The 18,974-nt window shown below is 42.4% G+C and overlaps 4 protein-coding genes across 4 annotated transcripts; all 4 read right to left on the bottom strand.

Moving 5' to 3' along the window:
- Nucleotides 1-2,955: 2,955 nt before the first annotated feature.
- Nucleotides 2,956-4,672, bottom strand: LOC147300854 (E3 SUMO-protein ligase ZBED1-like). The gene is made up of 2 exons (XM_086282215.1): nucleotides 3,600-4,672; nucleotides 2,956-3,334 (listed from the first exon to the last, which is right to left on the bottom strand). The coding sequence occupies exons 1-2, from the start codon at nucleotides 4,670-4,672 to the stop codon at nucleotides 2,956-2,958; spliced, it is 1,452 nt and encodes a 483-aa protein (XP_086138341.1).
- Nucleotides 4,673-6,318: 1,646 nt separating this feature from the next.
- On the bottom strand, nucleotides 6,319-8,106 carry LOC147300855 (uncharacterized). The gene has a single exon (XM_086283136.1). It carries the CDS (start codon nucleotides 8,104-8,106, stop codon nucleotides 6,319-6,321), a length of 1,788 nt encoding a protein of 595 aa, XP_086139262.1.
- A 4,624-nt stretch (nucleotides 8,107-12,730) lies between these two features.
- LOC147300856 (E3 SUMO-protein ligase ZBED1-like) lies at nucleotides 12,731-14,449 on the bottom strand. The gene is made up of 2 exons (XM_086282216.1): nucleotides 13,377-14,449; nucleotides 12,731-13,109 (listed from the first exon to the last, which is right to left on the bottom strand). Exons 1-2 carry the CDS (start codon nucleotides 14,447-14,449, stop codon nucleotides 12,731-12,733), a joined length of 1,452 nt encoding a protein of 483 aa, XP_086138342.1.
- Nucleotides 14,450-16,102: 1,653 nt separating this feature from the next.
- LOC147300857 (uncharacterized) lies at nucleotides 16,103-17,890 on the bottom strand. Its single transcript, XM_086283137.1, has one exon. The coding sequence runs from the start codon at nucleotides 17,888-17,890 to the stop codon at nucleotides 16,103-16,105; it is 1,788 nt and encodes a 595-aa protein (XP_086139263.1).
- Nucleotides 17,891-18,974: the final 1,084 nt, after the last annotated feature.

Consider the following 18,974-nt stretch of genomic DNA (forward strand, 5'->3'; position numbering starts at 1 on the left):
ACGGGGGTGGGCGTGGAAAGGATTTTGGGGGTCTAAACAAAGCGTGTCTTTTTTTTAAAACTTTATTTAACAAACAATGAGTATACAACATACGAACAGATGAAGTATACAACAGAACATGAACACAAAAAGCCAAGGGTGAAAGAAAAAGGTAACAATTATAAGAATACACGCAAAAATTCACATACATATATTGTTGTGAGAGCCTTTTTGTTGGTGCAGTCTGATATTGATTGTATGTGCATGTGCACATCCTTAAAATAATGACAGAAATATGGTGTTTTGTTAGTAAACTTACATTTATGGATAAAAAATTTAGCTAAAAGTATTAAGAAATTTATCATAAAAAACATTTCTCATACTTCTTGGGGAACTTAAAGAAACAGAATAAAACATTTTCCCATCGTAAAGAAAACTCCCTTAAAATATGGACAATAACAAAGCTGCTAAATTCCTTCCAGAATCTCTGTGTAAAAGAACAGTACCAAAAAAGATGTGTCACCGTTTCTGGATGATCCCCACAGAAAGTACAATTAGTATTTATGTCCCTTTTAAATTTGACCATGTAGTGACTGGCTGGATAACATGTATGTCGAATTTTAAAAGAGACTTCTTTCACCTTATTTACAATCAAATATTTATGGGGGACCATCCAGACTGTCTTCCGCTTGATATCTGGAACACTGATTGGAAAATTATATAGTGCAATAAAGTCGTTGTAAGTAAGTAGTTGTCCCTCTTTACTAACCAGCTGAGCCACCAATAGGATCCCATTTTGGAGCCAAGTTTCCAGGAAAAGTGATTTATTTTTCTATAAAATATCTCTGTTGTTCCAGATAAGGTATTTGTGAGGTGAGAAGTTGTGTTTATAAATGAGGGTCCACGCTAAGAGGACCTGCTTATGGAAGGATGAAAGCTTTACAGGGACTTTCTCAACATTGTAATTACAATTTCAAATAAAAGTAAAGCCACCAAAACGAGAGAAAATGTGGTATGGTATAAAGTTCCAGATAGAGGTAGGGTTTTAAGAAAATGTTTGGCCCAATTAATTTTGAAAGTGTTATTTAAAGTAGAAAAGTCTAAGACGTTAAGCCCACCTGATTCGTACTTATTCATCACAACAGTTTTTCTAATATAGTGCGTACGGTTTTTCCATATAAAATTAAAGAGCATACGGTCAATATCTTTACTACTTTTCTTATCCAGATGTAAGGAGAGAGCAGCATATGTTCATCGGGATATCCCTTCAGCTTTAGTAATTAACACTCTACCTTTCAAAGACAAGTCCCTTGTTCCAAGATGGCGCCGCCGCGTATGGATGCCCCGGTGCTTCAGTGCGTTACTTCTGTTTTGTTTTTGTGCATAACTTCTGTGTCTGGGCACTCCTCTGGATATTCTTACACTAGAGAAGAGCTTCTTAACTACAGGACTACAACACCTGTGGATTTACTTCCAATATTTGTCGCATCTGCGGCAGATTTACTGCAGACTCTGATCAGGAAAGTGAGACGCCGAAAGCGAGGAAAGCGAGCCGGCGCACTCGTGCGTCTGAGGAGACGCGGACTGCGAACTGCTCTTCCTGGGATCTTCCTTTCCAACGTACGCTCACTCAGGAATGAGATGGACGAGCTGGCCCTGATGAGAAGCATGAACAGAGACGTTGCCTCCTCCTGTGTCTTGTGTTTTACGGAGTCGTGGCTCTGTGAGGACATCCCGGACAGCGCGCTCAAGCTGGAGGGCTTTCATCTGCTGCGCGCGGACCGGCAGGCCTCTCTCTCTGGTAAGACCACAGGTGGACGTGTCTGCTTCTACATTAATAGTGGCTGGTGCACAGATGTAACAGTGATTGCTCAGCACTGCTCTTCCTCTCTGGAATACCTTTTTATTCACTGCAAACCGTTTTATTCTCCGCGGGAGTTTGCTTCATTCATCTTGGCCGCTGTTTACATCCCGCCAGATGCGGATGCGCAGGCAGCTCAGTGCGCACTCGCGGAGCAGATACTGCACATGGAGCGGACATTCCCGGACTCTCTCATCATTGCTCTTGGGGACTTTTACAACACCCCCCTCCTCACCCCACACAAAAGAGGATTTCACACCACCTCCTCCCACCACAACCCTTCATATTCATGAAGCAGATGCGAGGAAGCAGTTTAAGAGTCTGAATGCTCGGAAAGCTCCCGGCCCAGACGGTGTGTCTCGTCTACTGGACGCAGCCGGAGGGTTCACTTGGTTGTTTGCTCTCAATAGAAGCTGAGCGCGTCTCCGTGTCTGTGCTGGTAAACGATACTGAGTCCCAGTGCTCAGTAAACTGTACACCTGACCGTTATTCTCCCACTGAATCCGGTGTGTCCACGGTCCAACACGTGCTCAACACGATGGTGCTGACCGGTGCCCAAACACACCAGAACACCAAATAAGTAAAATAACACAAACACGAACTTCTCCATGGCTCGTCGGGATGGCAACTGCTCCAAAAGTGACACATGAAATAGGCTGACATTTGAGTTTGACACGGGAGGTGAGGGGGTGTTTTGAATATGCTTGACTCCGTCACGAGGTTGCGCACAGCATCACCGGCAAGGGGGCTTGGTTTGAGAGGTTTTTGGCATCTGTGATGTGATTTACAACCATCCACCCATGTACAGCAAGAAGCCGCACTCACAACCGTGGGCATCAGCAAGTTGGTGAAATTTAAACAAAACAAAACAGCATTCCATCTGAAACTCTCTTATTGTACCCAAAATACAAATTTTAGTGATTACATGTGGCTTCATTAATTATGTTCAAACGGATGAATACATAACGCAAGTAATAACTTTATGATCAGTCAGTGAATGAAGGAGCTCAAGAGTGCAAATATAGTTGCAATAAAGTGACAAATATGCCCTTTTATGTCAAACAAAGACCGAAATAAGTGGCATCAGTGTGAGGATGAGAATGAGCGATCCAACCTCACACTGCAGATATCAGGGCAAAGCACAGTGGGGGGGTTGCAGTCTTCTTGGCTGGACCTTCTTCTGCAGTGTGTGATCTTCTAGGAGAGTCTTCATGCAGCATGCCTGCCAGTGTGGTCCACACTGCTTCTCTGTCAGTCTTGGGCACACTGCGTAGGTCTTTAAAACGTGGGTCCAGTGCAGTTGCGATCTGGAGCCATGCATAGTTGGTATGTTCCTGGCGGGAAGCAAGGTCTTCCTTAAACTTCTCTTTAAACCTCACCACATATGCAGGGTCCTCATCAGTTACTTCCATGACACGGCGCAGGTGGCAGAAGGCTGGTAGAACTACAGAGCAGGAGACGTAGGCCTCTCCTCCCAGCAGTTCAGTCACATATCTGCAGTGGAATACACACACACACACACACACACACACACACACACACACACACACACACACACACACACACACACACACACACACACACAGAGAGATAAGACAGCAAATTAAAAAAAGCTTTTTAATACTAGGTAATATTAATAAAATATTTGATTTCATTTATTTTTTAAATAAGACATTTTCATAATAACAAAACTGATTTAAGATGTATGTTTGATACATTTAATCTAAACCTACAATTATGGTCACAATGACAGGCTCACCTGCAGGGCTCTAGAAGTGTCTCCAGTCTCTGGAGTTTGTCCCACTCTGGAGGCGTCAGGAGGACAAGTTTATGCTTTTGTTTATCCAGAGTCGCGGTTACTGCAGTTTGGTTGCGGATCAAGCGCTTCACCATCTCCAGCGTGGAGTTCCAGCGCGTAGGCACGTCCTGGGCCAACGGCTCCTGCTTGCGCCCCAGTGACACCTGCTCTGCGTTCAGCTCTGCTGTGTTTGCTGGGCTGTGCTTAAAATGGCCAACAATTTTGCGGCATTTGGCCAGCGCAGTGACAAAGCCACTGTCTGCGAGACTCACTGTGATGCATCTCTGTAGAATGTGCGCGGTACACGGCATGTGATTGAATGGCATGATGCGAGCCGCGGCGATCATATTGCGCGCACTGTCCGTGCCTACTGTTGTCACCTTCTCCTCAATTCTCCACCTGCGAGCAACAGTCTGGAACTGCTCTGCACAAGCCTCCGCAAAGTGCCGCTCTTCCGTTTTCATTATAGTCAGCGCAAAGGATGTCAGACCCCAGGCTTCAGTGATTAAATGCGCAGTAACTCCCAGGTAATTGTCATTACTCAATGATGTCCAGTGGTCTCCTGTCAGAGCCACGCATTCTGTGTGAACTAAAGCCTCTTCTTTTTTCTTTTTCTCCGTTTCATACAGTTCGTGGATTCGAATTGTTATTGTGCTTCTCGCTGGGGGCTTGTAGGACGCGTCCTGAGATGCAACCTTTAAAACATCCGCAAAGCCCTTGTCCTCCACAATGCTTAGCGGTCTGCAGTCCTTTGCTATCCATTTGGCTATATTGTCGGTCAGTTTGTCCAAAGAAGACTTACCGAGTGGCCTGCGTTCACTAAGAGTGGTCTGACGCAGGCCGGGTGAAGCTGCTGCCCCGACAAACGCGTGTTTGGCATTAAGGTGGTATTTTAAGGTCGAATTTGAACGGTGAAATTGAAACTCTTTACTACAGTGAGTGCAAATTACAACGCGTTTGTTTATTGTCCCATCTATGTTCTTCTTGTATTTAAATTCCCCATCCAGAAGGCCATCCGCTTCCTGCTTCTCCATTTTCAGTGGCGCGGTAAACAAATCAAGTGGAATTATGGGAGCGACTTATCTGCGTGTTGCGCTAAATAGTTAAATATTCTAACGTAATTAATTCCAAAATTTAATTATCGCAATTAACGCGTTAATTTCGACAGCTATAAATATAATATAATATAATATAATATAATATATCATGTTGCTATTTAATGTTTTTTGTTCGTGTTGCAGCTGCTCTGTGAGCCAAGCTTTCGTTGTCTAAATTCAATGGCAATATATCTCTGCACCACACGATGGCGATAGATTCTCACAGACAGTCTGTGCTCTGCTTCCGCCACCAGTCATCTTTAAATCTTTTTTTTAATTCAATGAAACCTTTATTTAACTGTCCATCTCGCGGCATTACTTAAAAAAAATCATATTTAAATACAAAGAAGATTAAATACATGAACGACAGTAAATTGATAAAATAAGAGCAAATAAATATATTTACAAATGATAGCAACATCAATGGAATAAAAGCATGAACAGCAGCAGAAGGAGAAAGAGGCCTGTATCTACATTATTACTCTGGCAGCTCTCAGTCTCCATACAGACAGGACACGTTGCAGCGTAATTGCAGACAGGTGCGTGGGCCTGAGCTCCGCCCAGGCAGAATGACGAGTGGAAGAAAGCAGCAACACAATAAACATATGTAGCCTTGCGGAGCCGGCCGGGCAGACACCGAGACAGAGTGCAAAGATTTTATACGTGACAACACACACAAAAAAACACACACAACAAAAATCAGAATGTGTTTGTGATTTGGATTTTTATTTAAAGGTGAAACCTTTTTTCTTTTCTTGTTTTGCCAGATTAGACATTTTGATTCATTTCATTTAGTTTTTTTGTTTTACTTTGATGCTATAATAGATGTTTTTAAAATGTAGTCATATTTAATACTATATTGCAGGGGTGCCCAATCCCGGTCCTCGAGAGCTACCGTCCTGCAGCTTTTAGATGCATCCCTACTCCAACACAGCTGAATCAAATGGTTTGATTACCTCTTCAGCATGCCATCGTGTTTGGCAAAGGCCTGATAACAAGCCATTCATTTGATTCAGCTGTGTTGGAGTAGGGATGCATCTAAAAGCTGCAGGATAGTAGCTCTCGAGGACTGGGATTGGGCAGCCCTGCTATATTGCATCATGGCAAAACAACAGTCTCCTCAAGCTGCTTTATACTGTAAGGTAAAAACACTACAGTAAAAGCCAGAAAACCCCAACAATCCAATGATCCCCTTTGAGCAAGCACTGGGCGACAGTGGGGAGGAAAAACTCCCTTTAGGAAGAAACCTCCGGCAGAACCAGGCTCAAGAAGGGGCGGCCATCTGCTGCGACCGGTTGGGGGTGGGTGGGCAATCTCAGTCCACGAGGGCCGGTGTCCCTGCAGGTTTTAGATGTGTCCTCGAACCAACACAGCTGATTTAAACGGCTAAATTAGCTCCTCAACATGTCCTGAAGTTCTCCAGAGGCCTGGTAACGAACTAATCATGTGATTCAGGTGTGTTGAGCCAAGGTGAGATCTAAAACCTGCAGGGACACCGGCCCTCGTGGACTGAGAATGCCCACCCATGATATAGGGAGACAAGATGAAGTATACTTCTAATGGCCTATTTTAGCAGTTAATTTTTAACAATCAACTGGTGGTAATCCATCATCAGAATTGAGGAAAGGTGGTGTTGATGGAGACTCTACAGGAGGATTCACTGGGGAAGCCATACCTGCACTTCTGCCAGGGTGTCTTGGACGTACCTGAATAAATGTAGTTTTCCCTGGAAGTGGACGAGGATTAATCTGAGACGGAGTCTCCTCAGAACATCTCCCCATCATGCTTCTATGGTCCAACGATGCCAGCTTTTGTCCTTTCTGTTTTTCTAATTTAAGCTGGAGTTGAGCGTCTTTCACTCTAGATTTTAGATGACCTATCTCTTTTTCTTCATTGGCAGCCTTTTGGATAATCTGGTTCACTGGTCCAATGAGCTCCTCTCTTTGTCGGAATAAAGCGTACTCGGAAGACTTTACCATGTCATTGTACTGCTTTTTAAATGATTCCAGCTCCCGTGTTTTAGCTAGTAAAGCTGCATCTAGATCCTTGCATCTGATACGTAGACAGTTCAGCTGTTTTTCAAGAAACTCCGTTGTTCCAACAAAGGGGGTGCCTTCCACTCCGTCTACGTATTTCTTTTTCAAGTAGTGGAACATATCCCTAAATTCCACCTTTTCTTTTCCTCTCAAGTGACCTTCATGTGGAAATGCCTTTTCAAAGGACAAAACGCACTGGCACAATTCCTCTTGGAAGTAGCGCTCTTTCTTCTCCAGCCAATTCACTTTGGATATAAATCTTTCCCGTTGCTTTTTTGTGGAGCGCAGTTTCTCTTCCAGCGCCACCTTTTCAGCCAGTGCCTGATTGTGTGCCGCTTTTACTTTGTGCCGGTCCACTGCTGTCTTTCTGTGGTTTTCCTGCTCTGTGCTTAGGGCCTTTTTGACGTCTTCAATTTTCTTTTTCAAAGAATCAACTTCGTCTTCAAGCATAGCCTTCATTTTCTTTTCCAAGGCCAGAGCTCTAATATTACTCTGGCATTTCTGCTTGATCGCCATATTCTGGGCCTTTTGGTCGTCTATCACTTTGCCCATTTGACCTTTCTCCTCTGTTAATTCTTTCATGTTTTTAACCATAAATTCATTTTCGTCTTGTAACTGTGTATTATGCCACAAAACACCGTCAATCCAACACTGCGAGGATTGACGTTCTTCCTCGCGTTCCTTAACCGCATTGACGGTCACACCTCTACTATTTTTTACTGCCGTCTGCAGCTTTTCTATTTTGGAGTCATACATGTTGATCACCTCTTCTAACTTCCTGTCTGCAGCATTTGCTTTGTTTTCCAGTTTTTTAGTATTTTCCTGGTAAAACTGCTGCATCTTATTTTTTTCCTCTTTGTGGCGTTTCAATAATAATTCAACAACTTGGCTGTTGTGAAATTGCTGACGTGCCACCTTTTCTTTCTCTGTTTCCAGCAGTCCTTGCAGGACTTGGACTTCGTCCTCGTGTTTTTCTTTAAGCTCAGCCAGAGTTTTCTCCGTCTCTGCGCGGAACTTTACCAGAGCTTCGTGGTCATCTTTTATCGAGTCCAACCTGTCTGCGATGTTTGTCCTGTCATCCAAGACCGAACCCAGCAGCTTATTATTCTGCAAAAGTTCATTGTTTTCTTTTGTTAGATCCTCGATCCGTTTCTTATTGACTGTATGCAGGTTTTTGAAGTAGTCAAGCTCAGTTTTGAGCTTTTCAACCTCGTCGATCATTGGCTGCAGTCTTTGCTCGAACTGTCTGGCATATGTTTCTTTTTCTTTTTCACTTTTTTTAACCATTGTTTTCGAGAAATTAACATTTCTGTCTTTGTTAGCTTTCGAACTCATTTCTGCTTTTTTATGTGCTGTATCACTCCAACAAAACGATAGCTTAATGAATTCCCTTTGACAGCTGTCCTCTATTTATAGACTTGAACATCAAAGGATGAAAGGACTGTCACTATGACATCACCACGTTCTGTGACGTAACAGGGCTTTGGAGCGTGATGTCACGGGGGTGGGCGTGGAAAGGATTTTGGGGGTCTAAACAAAGCGTGTCTTTTTTTTAAAACTTTATTTAACAAACAATGAGTATACAACATACGAACAGATGAAGTATACAACAGAACATGAACACAAAAAGCCAAGGGTGAAAGAAAAAGGTAACAATTATAAGAATACACGCAAAAATTCACATACATATATTGTTGTGAGAGCCTTTTTGTTGGTGCAGTCTGATATTGATTGTATGTGCATGTGCACATCCTTAAAATAATGACAGAAATATGGTGTTTTGTTAGTAAACTTACATTTATGGATAAAAAATTTAGCTAAAAGTATTAAGAAATTTATCATAAAAAACATTTCTCATACTTCTTGGGGAACTTAAAGAAACAGAATAAAACATTTTCCCATCGTAAAGAAAACTCCCTTAAAATATGGACAATAACAAAGCTGCTAAATTCCTTCCAGAATCTCTGTGTAAAAGAACAGTACCAAAAAAGATGTGTCACCGTTTCTGGATGATCCCCACAGAAAGTACAATTAGTATTTATGTCCCTTTTAAATTTGACCATGTAGTGACTGGCTGGATAACATGTATGTCGAATTTTAAAAGAGACTTCTTTCACCTTATTTACAATCAAATATTTATGGGGGACCATCCAGACTGTCTTCCGCTTGATATCTGGAACACTGATTGGAAAATTATATAGTGCAATAAAGTCGTTGTAAGTAAGTAGTTGTCCCTCTTTACTAACCAGCTGAGCCACCAATAGGATCCCATTTTGGAGCCAAGTTTCCAGGAAAAGTGATTTATTTTTCTATAAAATATCTCTGTTGTTCCAGATAAGGTATTTGTGAGGTGAGAAGTTGTGTTTATAAATGAGGGTCCACGCTAAGAGGACCTGCTTATGGAAGGATGAAAGCTTTACAGGGACTTTCTCAACATTGTAATTACAATTTCAAATAAAAGTAAAGCCACCAAAACGAGAGAAAATGTGGTATGGTACACAGCAAATTCAAAAGTGTTAAATTTTTTGGTGTTAGTAGTCTCCTTGCAAAAGTAGAGTTAATTTTACTCTAAGTAGAGTCACATTCTTTTAATGTAACTCTGAGGTGTAAAATGATAGTAGTTAAAATCGAGTGTTAAAAATGAGTGTTTCTCTGTCAAATCTGGAGGTGTTACAATGGAAACATTAACTCTTGACCTCTTAACTCTGAACTCCTACAGGGGCTATGACACCAACAGAGTAAATTCACAGACTCCGCCCCCAGCACGGCTCCAATCGAAGCTGAAGTGAAGCCGTTTCAGAACATTTTGCTCTACATATTTGAGTTGTTTGCCATGCTTGGTAAGTCGTTTTTTCAAAGATTGTTTCAATTGTTATTATGAGCTTTTACTTCTGTGGCTCTTTGGAGTTGAGACAAAGCTGTGTGGAAGGCATTAGCCATGTTGCTCGGTGATAGCATAATATTCTGTTTTAGCTAGCTGAAAGGTATTGTTTGCGGGCAAATACCACAGCCTTGAAAAAAAGCTTGCATGTGAATTTTCAGTCAAACTTTTGGTCAAATACACCTAAAACAATGTCTAGAATGTGAAATGTTGGTATAATGGTGCTACTTGAAGCCTGAAAACGATCGCCCATAAAAAAAAAAAAAACGAGCAAACAGCAGTAGCTGACGTCCTGACTGGATTCTACGTTAGCATAGATCCCTCCAGAGTTTTGTGCACACGGTTTAGGTAAAAATGAAAAAGGTTGAGGTTTTACATTTAGTTCAGTATTACCTGTTGCCTGCATCCTTGTCTTTTGGGAAAATACTTTACACAAGTAATGGCTCAAAGAGGATTCCTTTTTTTTTTTACTGTGCTGCAATTGTTTACTGGATTATTTGTGCCATTAATTAGTGTCAACTAATTTTTATTCGATCTCCGCACAGGATATGCTTGTGAAGATGGAATATGGGGGAGAGCAGAAGTGCGTTGAAGTTCCACAAAGGGATGAATGAAGGACATGCATATTGTATTGAAGAAATAAGTGATGAGATGCTGTTATTTGCATTTACCAGCTCAGACCTTTTGATAAACAAAATTCTAATGAAAGTGAGAACATGTATACTGTTACGTCTTTCAGAAAATGTTTTGAAATTGTGGTGCACAGTTCAGAATAAATGTTTTTCAAAAACCATTGCATCTTTTTAGTAAATGTTTATTTCCAAAAGAAATTTCTAGAAGTTCAGAACAGTAAAATTCCCGCTTTTTAGAATGAATTAGAAGATAACTCTTACGTAGTTAAACTAAAATACTCTTTGAGAGTTAATATATAAACTCTTAACACCAAGTGTTAAATTATCAACTCCAGACAGATTTGGTGTTTAACACTAAATCAGAGTTAACGTACCAACTCTCCAAAAAGAGTTAAATTAACACTCTCTGGTGTGGACCCATATAGACACTTTAATAGTGTTGAAATCAAATCCGACAGTGTTAATTTGGACATGATGGATTTGCTGTGTATAAAGTTCCAGATAGAGGTAGGGTTTTAAGAAAATGTTTGGCCCAATTAATTTTGAAAGTGTTATTTAAAGTAGAAAAGTCTAAGACGTTAAGCCCACCTGATTCGTACTTATTCATCACAACAGTTTTTCTAATATAGTGCGTACGGTTTTTCCATATAAAATTAAAGAGCATACGGTCAATATCTTTACTACTTTTCTTATCCAGATGTAAGGAGAGAGCAGCATATGTTCATCGGGATATCCCTTCAGCTTTAGTAATTAACACTCTACCTTTCAAAGACAAGTCCCTTGTTCCAAGATGGCGCCGCCGCGTATGGATGCCCCGGTGCTTCAGTGCGTTACTTCTGTTTTGTTTTTGTGCATAACTTCTGTGTCTGGGCACTCCTCTGGATATTCTTACACTAGAGAAGAGCTTCTTAACTACAGGACTACAACACCTGTGGATTTACTTCCAATATTTGTCGCATCTGCGGCAGATTTACTGCAGACTCTGATCAGGAAAGTGAGACGCCGAAAGCGAGGAAAGCGAGCCGGCGCACTCGTGCGTCTGAGGAGACGCGGACTGCGAACTGCTCTTCCTGGGATCTTCCTTTCCAACGTACGCTCACTCAGGAATGAGATGGACGAGCTGGCCCTGATGAGAAGCATGAACAGAGACGTTGCCTCCTCCTGTGTCTTGTGTTTTACGGAGTCGTGGCTCTGTGAGGACATCCCGGACAGCGCGCTCAAGCTGGAGGGCTTTCATCTGCTGCGCGCGGACCGGCAGGCCTCTCTCTCTGGTAAGACCACAGGTGGACGTGTCTGCTTCTACATTAATAGTGGCTGGTGCACAGATGTAACAGTGATTGCTCAGCACTGCTCTTCCTCTCTGGAATACCTTTTTATTCACTGCAAACCGTTTTATTCTCCGCGGGAGTTTGCTTCATTCATCTTGGCCGCTGTTTACATCCCGCCAGATGCGGATGCGCAGGCAGCTCAGTGCGCACTCGCGGAGCAGATACTGCACATGGAGCGGACATTCCCGGACTCTCTCATCATTGCTCTTGGGGACTTTTACAACACCCCCCTCCTCACCCCACACAAAAGAGGATTTCACACCACCTCCTCCCACCACAACCCTTCATATTCATGAAGCAGATGCGAGGAAGCAGTTTAAGAGTCTGAATGCTCGGAAAGCTCCCGGCCCAGACGGTGTGTCTCGTCTACTGGACGCAGCCGGAGGGTTCACTTGGTTGTTTGCTCTCAATAGAAGCTGAGCGCGTCTCCGTGTCTGTGCTGGTAAACGATACTGAGTCCCAGTGCTCAGTAAACTGTACACCTGACCGTTATTCTCCCACTGAATCCGGTGTGTCCACGGTCCAACACGTGCTCAACACGATGGTGCTGACCGGTGCCCAAACACACCAGAACACCAAATAAGTAAAATAACACAAACACGAACTTCTCCATGGCTCGTCGGGATGGCAACTGCTCCAAAAGTGACACATGAAATAGGCTGACATTTGAGTTTGACACGGGAGGTGAGGGGGTGTTTTGAATATGCTTGACTCCGTCACGAGGTTGCGCACAGCATCACCGGCAAGGGGGCTTGGTTTGAGAGGTTTTTGGCATCTGTGATGTGATTTACAACCATCCACCCATGTACAGCAAGAAGCCGCACTCACAACCGTGGGCATCAGCAAGTTGGTGAAATTTAAACAAAACAAAACAGCATTCCATCTGAAACTCTCTTATTGTACCCAAAATACAAATTTTAGTGATTACATGTGGCTTCATTAATTATGTTCAAACGGATGAATACATAACGCAAGTAATAACTTTATGATCAGTCAGTGAATGAAGGAGCTCAAGAGTGCAAATATAGTTGCAATAAAGTGACAAATATGCCCTTTTATGTCAAACAAAGACCGAAATAAGTGGCATCAGTGTGAGGATGAGAATGAGCGATCCAACCTCACACTGCAGATATCAGGGCAAAGCACAGTGGGGGGGTTGCAGTCTTCTTGGCTGGACCTTCTTCTGCAGTGTGTGATCTTCTAGGAGAGTCTTCATGCAGCATGCCTGCCAGTGTGGTCCACACTGCTTCTCTGTCAGTCTTGGGCACACTGCGTAGGTCTTTAAAACGTGGGTCCAGTGCAGTTGCGATCTGGAGCCATGCATAGTTGGTATGTTCCTGGCGGGAAGCAAGGTCTTCCTTAAACTTCTCTTTAAACCTCACCACATATGCAGGGTCCTCATCAGTTACTTCCATGACACGGCGCAGGTGGCAGAAGGCTGGTAGAACTACAGAGCAGGAGACGTAGGCCTCTCCTCCCAGCAGTTCAGTCACATATCTGCAGTGGAATACACACACACACACACACACACACACACACACACACACACACACACACACACACACACACACACACACACACACACACACAGAGAGATAAGACAGCAAATTAAAAAAAGCTTTTTAATACTAGGTAATATTAATAAAATATTTGATTTCATTTATTTTTTAAATAAGACATTTTCATAATAACAAAACTGATTTAAGATGTATGTTTGATACATTTAATCTAAACCTACAATTATGGTCACAATGACAGGCTCACCTGCAGGGCTCTAGAAGTGTCTCCAGTCTCTGGAGTTTGTCCCACTCTGGAGGCGTCAGGAGGACAAGTTTATGCTTTTGTTTATCCAGAGTCGCGGTTACTGCAGTTTGGTTGCGGATCAAGCGCTTCACCATCTCCAGCGTGGAGTTCCAGCGCGTAGGCACGTCCTGGGCCAACGGCTCCTGCTTGCGCCCCAGTGACACCTGCTCTGCGTTCAGCTCTGCTGTGTTTGCTGGGCTGTGCTTAAAATGGCCAACAATTTTGCGGCATTTGGCCAGCGCAGTGACAAAGCCACTGTCTGCGAGACTCACTGTGATGCATCTCTGTAGAATGTGCGCGGTACACGGCATGTGATTGAATGGCATGATGCGAGCCGCGGCGATCATATTGCGCGCACTGTCCGTGCCTACTGTTGTCACCTTCTCCTCAATTCTCCACCTGCGAGCAACAGTCTGGAACTGCTCTGCACAAGCCTCCGCAAAGTGCCGCTCTTCCGTTTTCATTATAGTCAGCGCAAAGGATGTCAGACCCCAGGCTTCAGTGATTAAATGCGCAGTAACTCCCAGGTAATTGTCATTACTCAATGATGTCCAGTGGTCTCCTGTCAGAGCCACGCATTCTGTGTGAACTAAAGCCTCTTCTTTTTTCTTTTTCTCCGTTTCATACAGTTCGTGGATTCGAATTGTTATTGTGCTTCTCGCTGGGGGCTTGTAGGACGCGTCCTGAGATGCAACCTTTAAAACATCCGCAAAGCCCTTGTCCTCCACAATGCTTAGCGGTCTGCAGTCCTTTGCTATCCATTTGGCTATATTGTCGGTCAGTTTGTCCAAAGAAGACTTACCGAGTGGCCTGCGTTCACTAAGAGTGGTCTGACGCAGGCCGGGTGAAGCTGCTGCCCCGACAAACGCGTGTTTGGCATTAAGGTGGTATTTTAAGGTCGAATTTGAACGGTGAAATTGAAACTCTTTACTACAGTGAGTGCAAATTACAACGCGTTTGTTTATTGTCCCATCTATGTTCTTCTTGTATTTAAATTCCCCATCCAGAAGGCCATCCGCTTCCTGCTTCTCCATTTTCAGTGGCGCGGTAAACAAATCAAGTGGAATTATGGGAGCGACTTATCTGCGTGTTGCGCTAAATAGTTAAATATTCTAACGTAATTAATTCCAAAATTTAATTATCGCAATTAACGCGTTAATTTCGACAGCTATAAATATAATATAATATAATATAATATAATATAATATATCATGTTGCTATTTAATGTTTTTTGTTCGTGTTGCAGCTGCTCTGTGAGCCAAGCTTTCGTTGTCTAAATTCAATGGCAATATATCTCTGCACCACACGATGGCGATAGATTCTCACAGACAGTCTGTGCTCTGCTTCCGCCACCAGTCATCTTTAAATCTTTTTTTTAATTCAATGAAACCTTTATTTAACTGTCCATCTCGCGGCATTACTTAAAAAAAAAATCATATTTAAATACAAAGAAGATTAAATACATGAACGACAGTAAATTGATAAAATAAGAGCAAATAAATATATTTACAAATGATAGCAACATCAATGGAATAAAAGCATGAACAGCAGCAGAAGGAGAAAGAGGCCTGTATCTACATTATTACTCTGGCAGCTCTCAGTCTCCATACAGACAGGACACGTTGCAGCGTAATTGCAGACAGGTGCGTGGGCCTGAGCTCCGCCCAGGCAGAATGACGAGTGGAAGAAAGCAGCAACACAATAAACATATGTAGCCTTGCGGAGCCGGCCGGGCAGACACCGAGACAGAGTGCAACGATTTTATACGTGACAACACACACAAAAAAACACACACAACAAAAATCAGAATGTGTTTGTGATTTGGATTTTTATTTAAAGGTGAAACCTTTTTTCTTTTCTTGTTTTGCCAGATTAGACATTTTGATTCATTTCATTTAGTTTTTTTGTTTTACTTTGATGCTATAATAGATGTTTTTAAAATGTAGTCATATTTAATACTATATTGCAGGGGTGCCCAATCCCGGTCCTCGAGAGCTACCGTCCTGCAGCTTTTAGATGCATCCCTACTCCAACACAGCTGAATCAAATGGTTTGATTACCTCTTCAGCATGCCATCGTGTTTGGCAAAGGCCTGATAACAAGCCATTCATTTGATTCAGCTGTGTTGGAGTAGGGATGCATCTAAAAGCTGCAGGATAGTAGCTCTCGAGGACTGGGATTGGGCAGCCCTGCTATATTGCATCATGGCAAAACAACAGTCTCCTCAAGCTGCTTTATACTGTAAGGTAAAAACACTACAGTAAAAGCCAGAAAACCCCAACAATCCAATGATCCCCTTTGAGCAAGCACTGGGCGACAGTGGGGAGGAAAAACTCCCTTTAGGAAGAAACCTCCGGCAGAACCAGGCTCAAGAAGGGGCGGCCATCTGCTGCGACCGGTTGGGGGTGGGTGGGCAATCTCAGTCCACGAGGGCCGGTGTCCCTGCAGGTTTTAGATGTGTCCTCGAACCAACACAGCTGATTTAAACGGCTAAATTAGCTCCTCAACATGTCCTGAAGTTCTCCAGAGGCCTGGTAACGAACTAATCATGTGATTCAGGTGTGTTGAGCCAAGGTGAGATCTAAAACCTGCAGGGACACCGGCCCTCGTGGACTGAGAATGCCCACCCATGATATAGGGAGACAAGATGAAGTATACTTCTAATGGCCTATTTTAGCAGTTAATTTTTAACAATCAACTGGTGGTAATCCATCATCAGAATTGAGGAAAGGTGGTGTTGATGGAGACTCTACAGGAGGATTCACTGGGGAAGCCATACCTGCACTTCTGCCAGGGTGTCTTGGACGTACCTGAATAAATGTAGTTTTCCCTGGAAGTGGACGAGGATTAATCTGAGACGGAGTCTCCTCAGAACATCTCCCCATCATGCTTCTATGGTCCAACGATGCCAGCTTTTGTCCTTTCTGTTTTTCTAATTTAAGCTGGAGTTGAGCGTCTTTCACTCTAGATTTTAGATGACCTATCTCTTTTTCTTCATTGGCAGCCTTTTGGATAATCTGGTTCACTGGTCCAATGAGCTCCTCTCTTTGTCGGAATAAAGCGTACTCGGAAGACTTTACCATGTCATTGTACTGCTTTTTAAATGATTCCAGCTCCCGTGTTTTAGCTAGTAAAGCTGCATCTAGATCCTTGCATCTGATACGTAGACAGTTCAGCTGTTTTTCAAGAAACTCCGTTGTTCCAACAAAGGGGGTGCCTTCCACTCCGTCTACGTATTTCTTTTTCAAGTAGTGGAACATATCCCTAAATTCCACCTTTTCTTTTCCTCTCAAGTGACCTTCATGTGGAAATGCCTTTTCAAAGGACAAAACGCACTGGCACAATTCCTCTTGGAAGTAGCGCTCTTTCTTCTCCAGCCAATTCACTTTGGATATAAATCTTTCCCGTTGCTTTTTTGTGGAGCGCAGTTTCTCTTCCAGCGCCACCTTTTCAGCCAGTGCCTGATTGTGTGCCGCTTTTACTTTGTGCCGGTCCACTGCTGTCTTTCTGTGGTTTTCCTGCTCTGTGCTTAGGGCCTTTTTGACGTCTTCAATTTTCTTTTTCAAAGAATCAACTTCGTCTTCAAGCATAGCCTTCATTTTCTTTTCCAAGGCCAGAGCTCTAATATTACTCTGGCATTTCTGCTTGATCGCCATATTCTGGGCCTTTTGGTCGTCTATCACTTTGCCCATTTGACCTTTCTCCTCTGTTAATTCTTTCATGTTTTTAACCATAAATTCATTTTCGTCTTGTAACTGTGTATTATGCCACAAAACACCGTCAATCCAACACTGCGAGGATTGACGTTCTTCCTCGCGTTCCTTAACCGCATTGACGGTCACACCTCTACTATTTTTTACTGCCGTCTGCAGCTTTTCTATTTTGGAGTCATACATGTTGATCACCTCTTCTAACTTCCTGTCTGCAGCATTTGCTTTGTTTTCCAGTTTTTTAGTATTTTCCTGGTAAAACTGCTGCATCTTATTTTTTTCCTCTTTGTGGCGTTTCAATAATAATTCAACAACTTGGCTGTTGTGAAATTGCTGACGTGCCACCTTTTCTTTCTCTGTTTCCAGCAGTCCTTGCAGGACTTGGACTTCGTCCTCGTGTTTTTCTTTAAGCTCAGCCAGAGTTTTCTCCGTCTCTGCGCGGAACTTTACCAGAGCTTCGTGGTCATCTTTTATCGAGTCCAACCTGTCTGCGATGTTTGTCCTGTCATCCAAGACCGAACCCAGCAGCTTATTATTCTGCAAAAGTTCATTGTTTTCTTTTGTTAGATCCTCGATCCGTTTCTTATTGACTGTATGCAGGTTTTTGAAGTAGTCAAGCTCAGTTTTGAGCTTTTCAACCTCGTCGATCATTGGCTGCAGTCTTTGCTCGAACTGTCTGGCATATGTTTCTTTTTCTTTTTCACTTTTTTTAACCATTGTTTTCGAGAAATTAACATTTCTGTCTTTGTTAGCTTTCGAACTCATTTCTGCTTTTTTATGTGCTGTATCACTCCAACAAAACGATAGCTTAATGAATTCCCTTTGACAGCTGTCCTCTATTTATAGACTTGAACATCAAAGGATGAAAGGACTGTCACTATGACATCACCACGTTCTGTGACGTAACAGGGCTTTGGAGCGTGATGTCACGGGGGTGGGCGTGGAAAGGATTTTGGGGGTCTAAACAAAGCGTGTCTTTTTTTTAAAACTTTATTTAACAAACAATGAGTATACAACATACGAACAGATGAAGTATACAACAGAACATGAACACAAAAAGCCAAGGGTGAAAGAAAAAGGTAACAATTATAAGAATACACGCAAAAATTCACATACATATATTGTTGTGAGAGCCTTTTTGTTGGTGCAGTCTGATATTGATTGTATGTGCATGTGCACATCCTTAAAATAATGACAGAAATATGGTGTTTTGTTAGTAAACTTACATTTATGGATAAAAAATTTAGCTAAAAGTATTAAGAAATTTATCATAAAAAACATTTCTCATACTTCTTGGGGAACTTAAAGAAACAGAATAAAACATTTTCCCATCGTAAAGAAAACTCCCTTAAAATATGGACAATAACAAAGCTGCTAAATTCCTTCCAGAATCTCTGTGTAAAAGAACAGTACCAAAAAAGATGTGTCACCGTTTCTGGATGATCCCCACAGAAAGTACAATTAGTATTTATGTCCCTTTTAAATTTGACCATGTAGTGACTGGCTGGATAACATGTATGTCGAATTTTAAAAGAGACTTCTTTCACCTTATTTACAATCAAATATTTATGGGGGACCATCCAGACTGTCTTCCGCTTGATATCTGGAACACTGATTGGAAAATTATATAGTGCAATAAAGTCGTTGTAAGTAAGTAGTTGTCCCTCTTTACTAACCAGCTGAGCCACCAATAGGATCCCATTTTGGAGCCAAGTTTCCAGGAAAAGTGATTTATTTTTCTATAAAATATCTCTGTTGTTCCAGATAAGGTATTTGTGAGGTGAGAAGTTGTGTTTATAAATGAGGGTCCACGCTAAGAGGACCTGCTTATGGAAGGATGAAAGCTTTA

This window comes from Aulonocara sp. 'chitande type north' Nkhata Bay, linkage group LG23 (assembly GCF_057382095.1).
Source record: "Aulonocara sp. 'chitande type north' Nkhata Bay isolate Kocher_YH1m ecotype deep benthic linkage group LG23, A_spYH_male_GT1.1, whole genome shotgun sequence".
NCBI classification, from domain to species: Eukaryota; Metazoa; Chordata; class Actinopteri; order Cichliformes; family Cichlidae; genus Aulonocara; species Aulonocara sp. 'chitande type north' Nkhata Bay.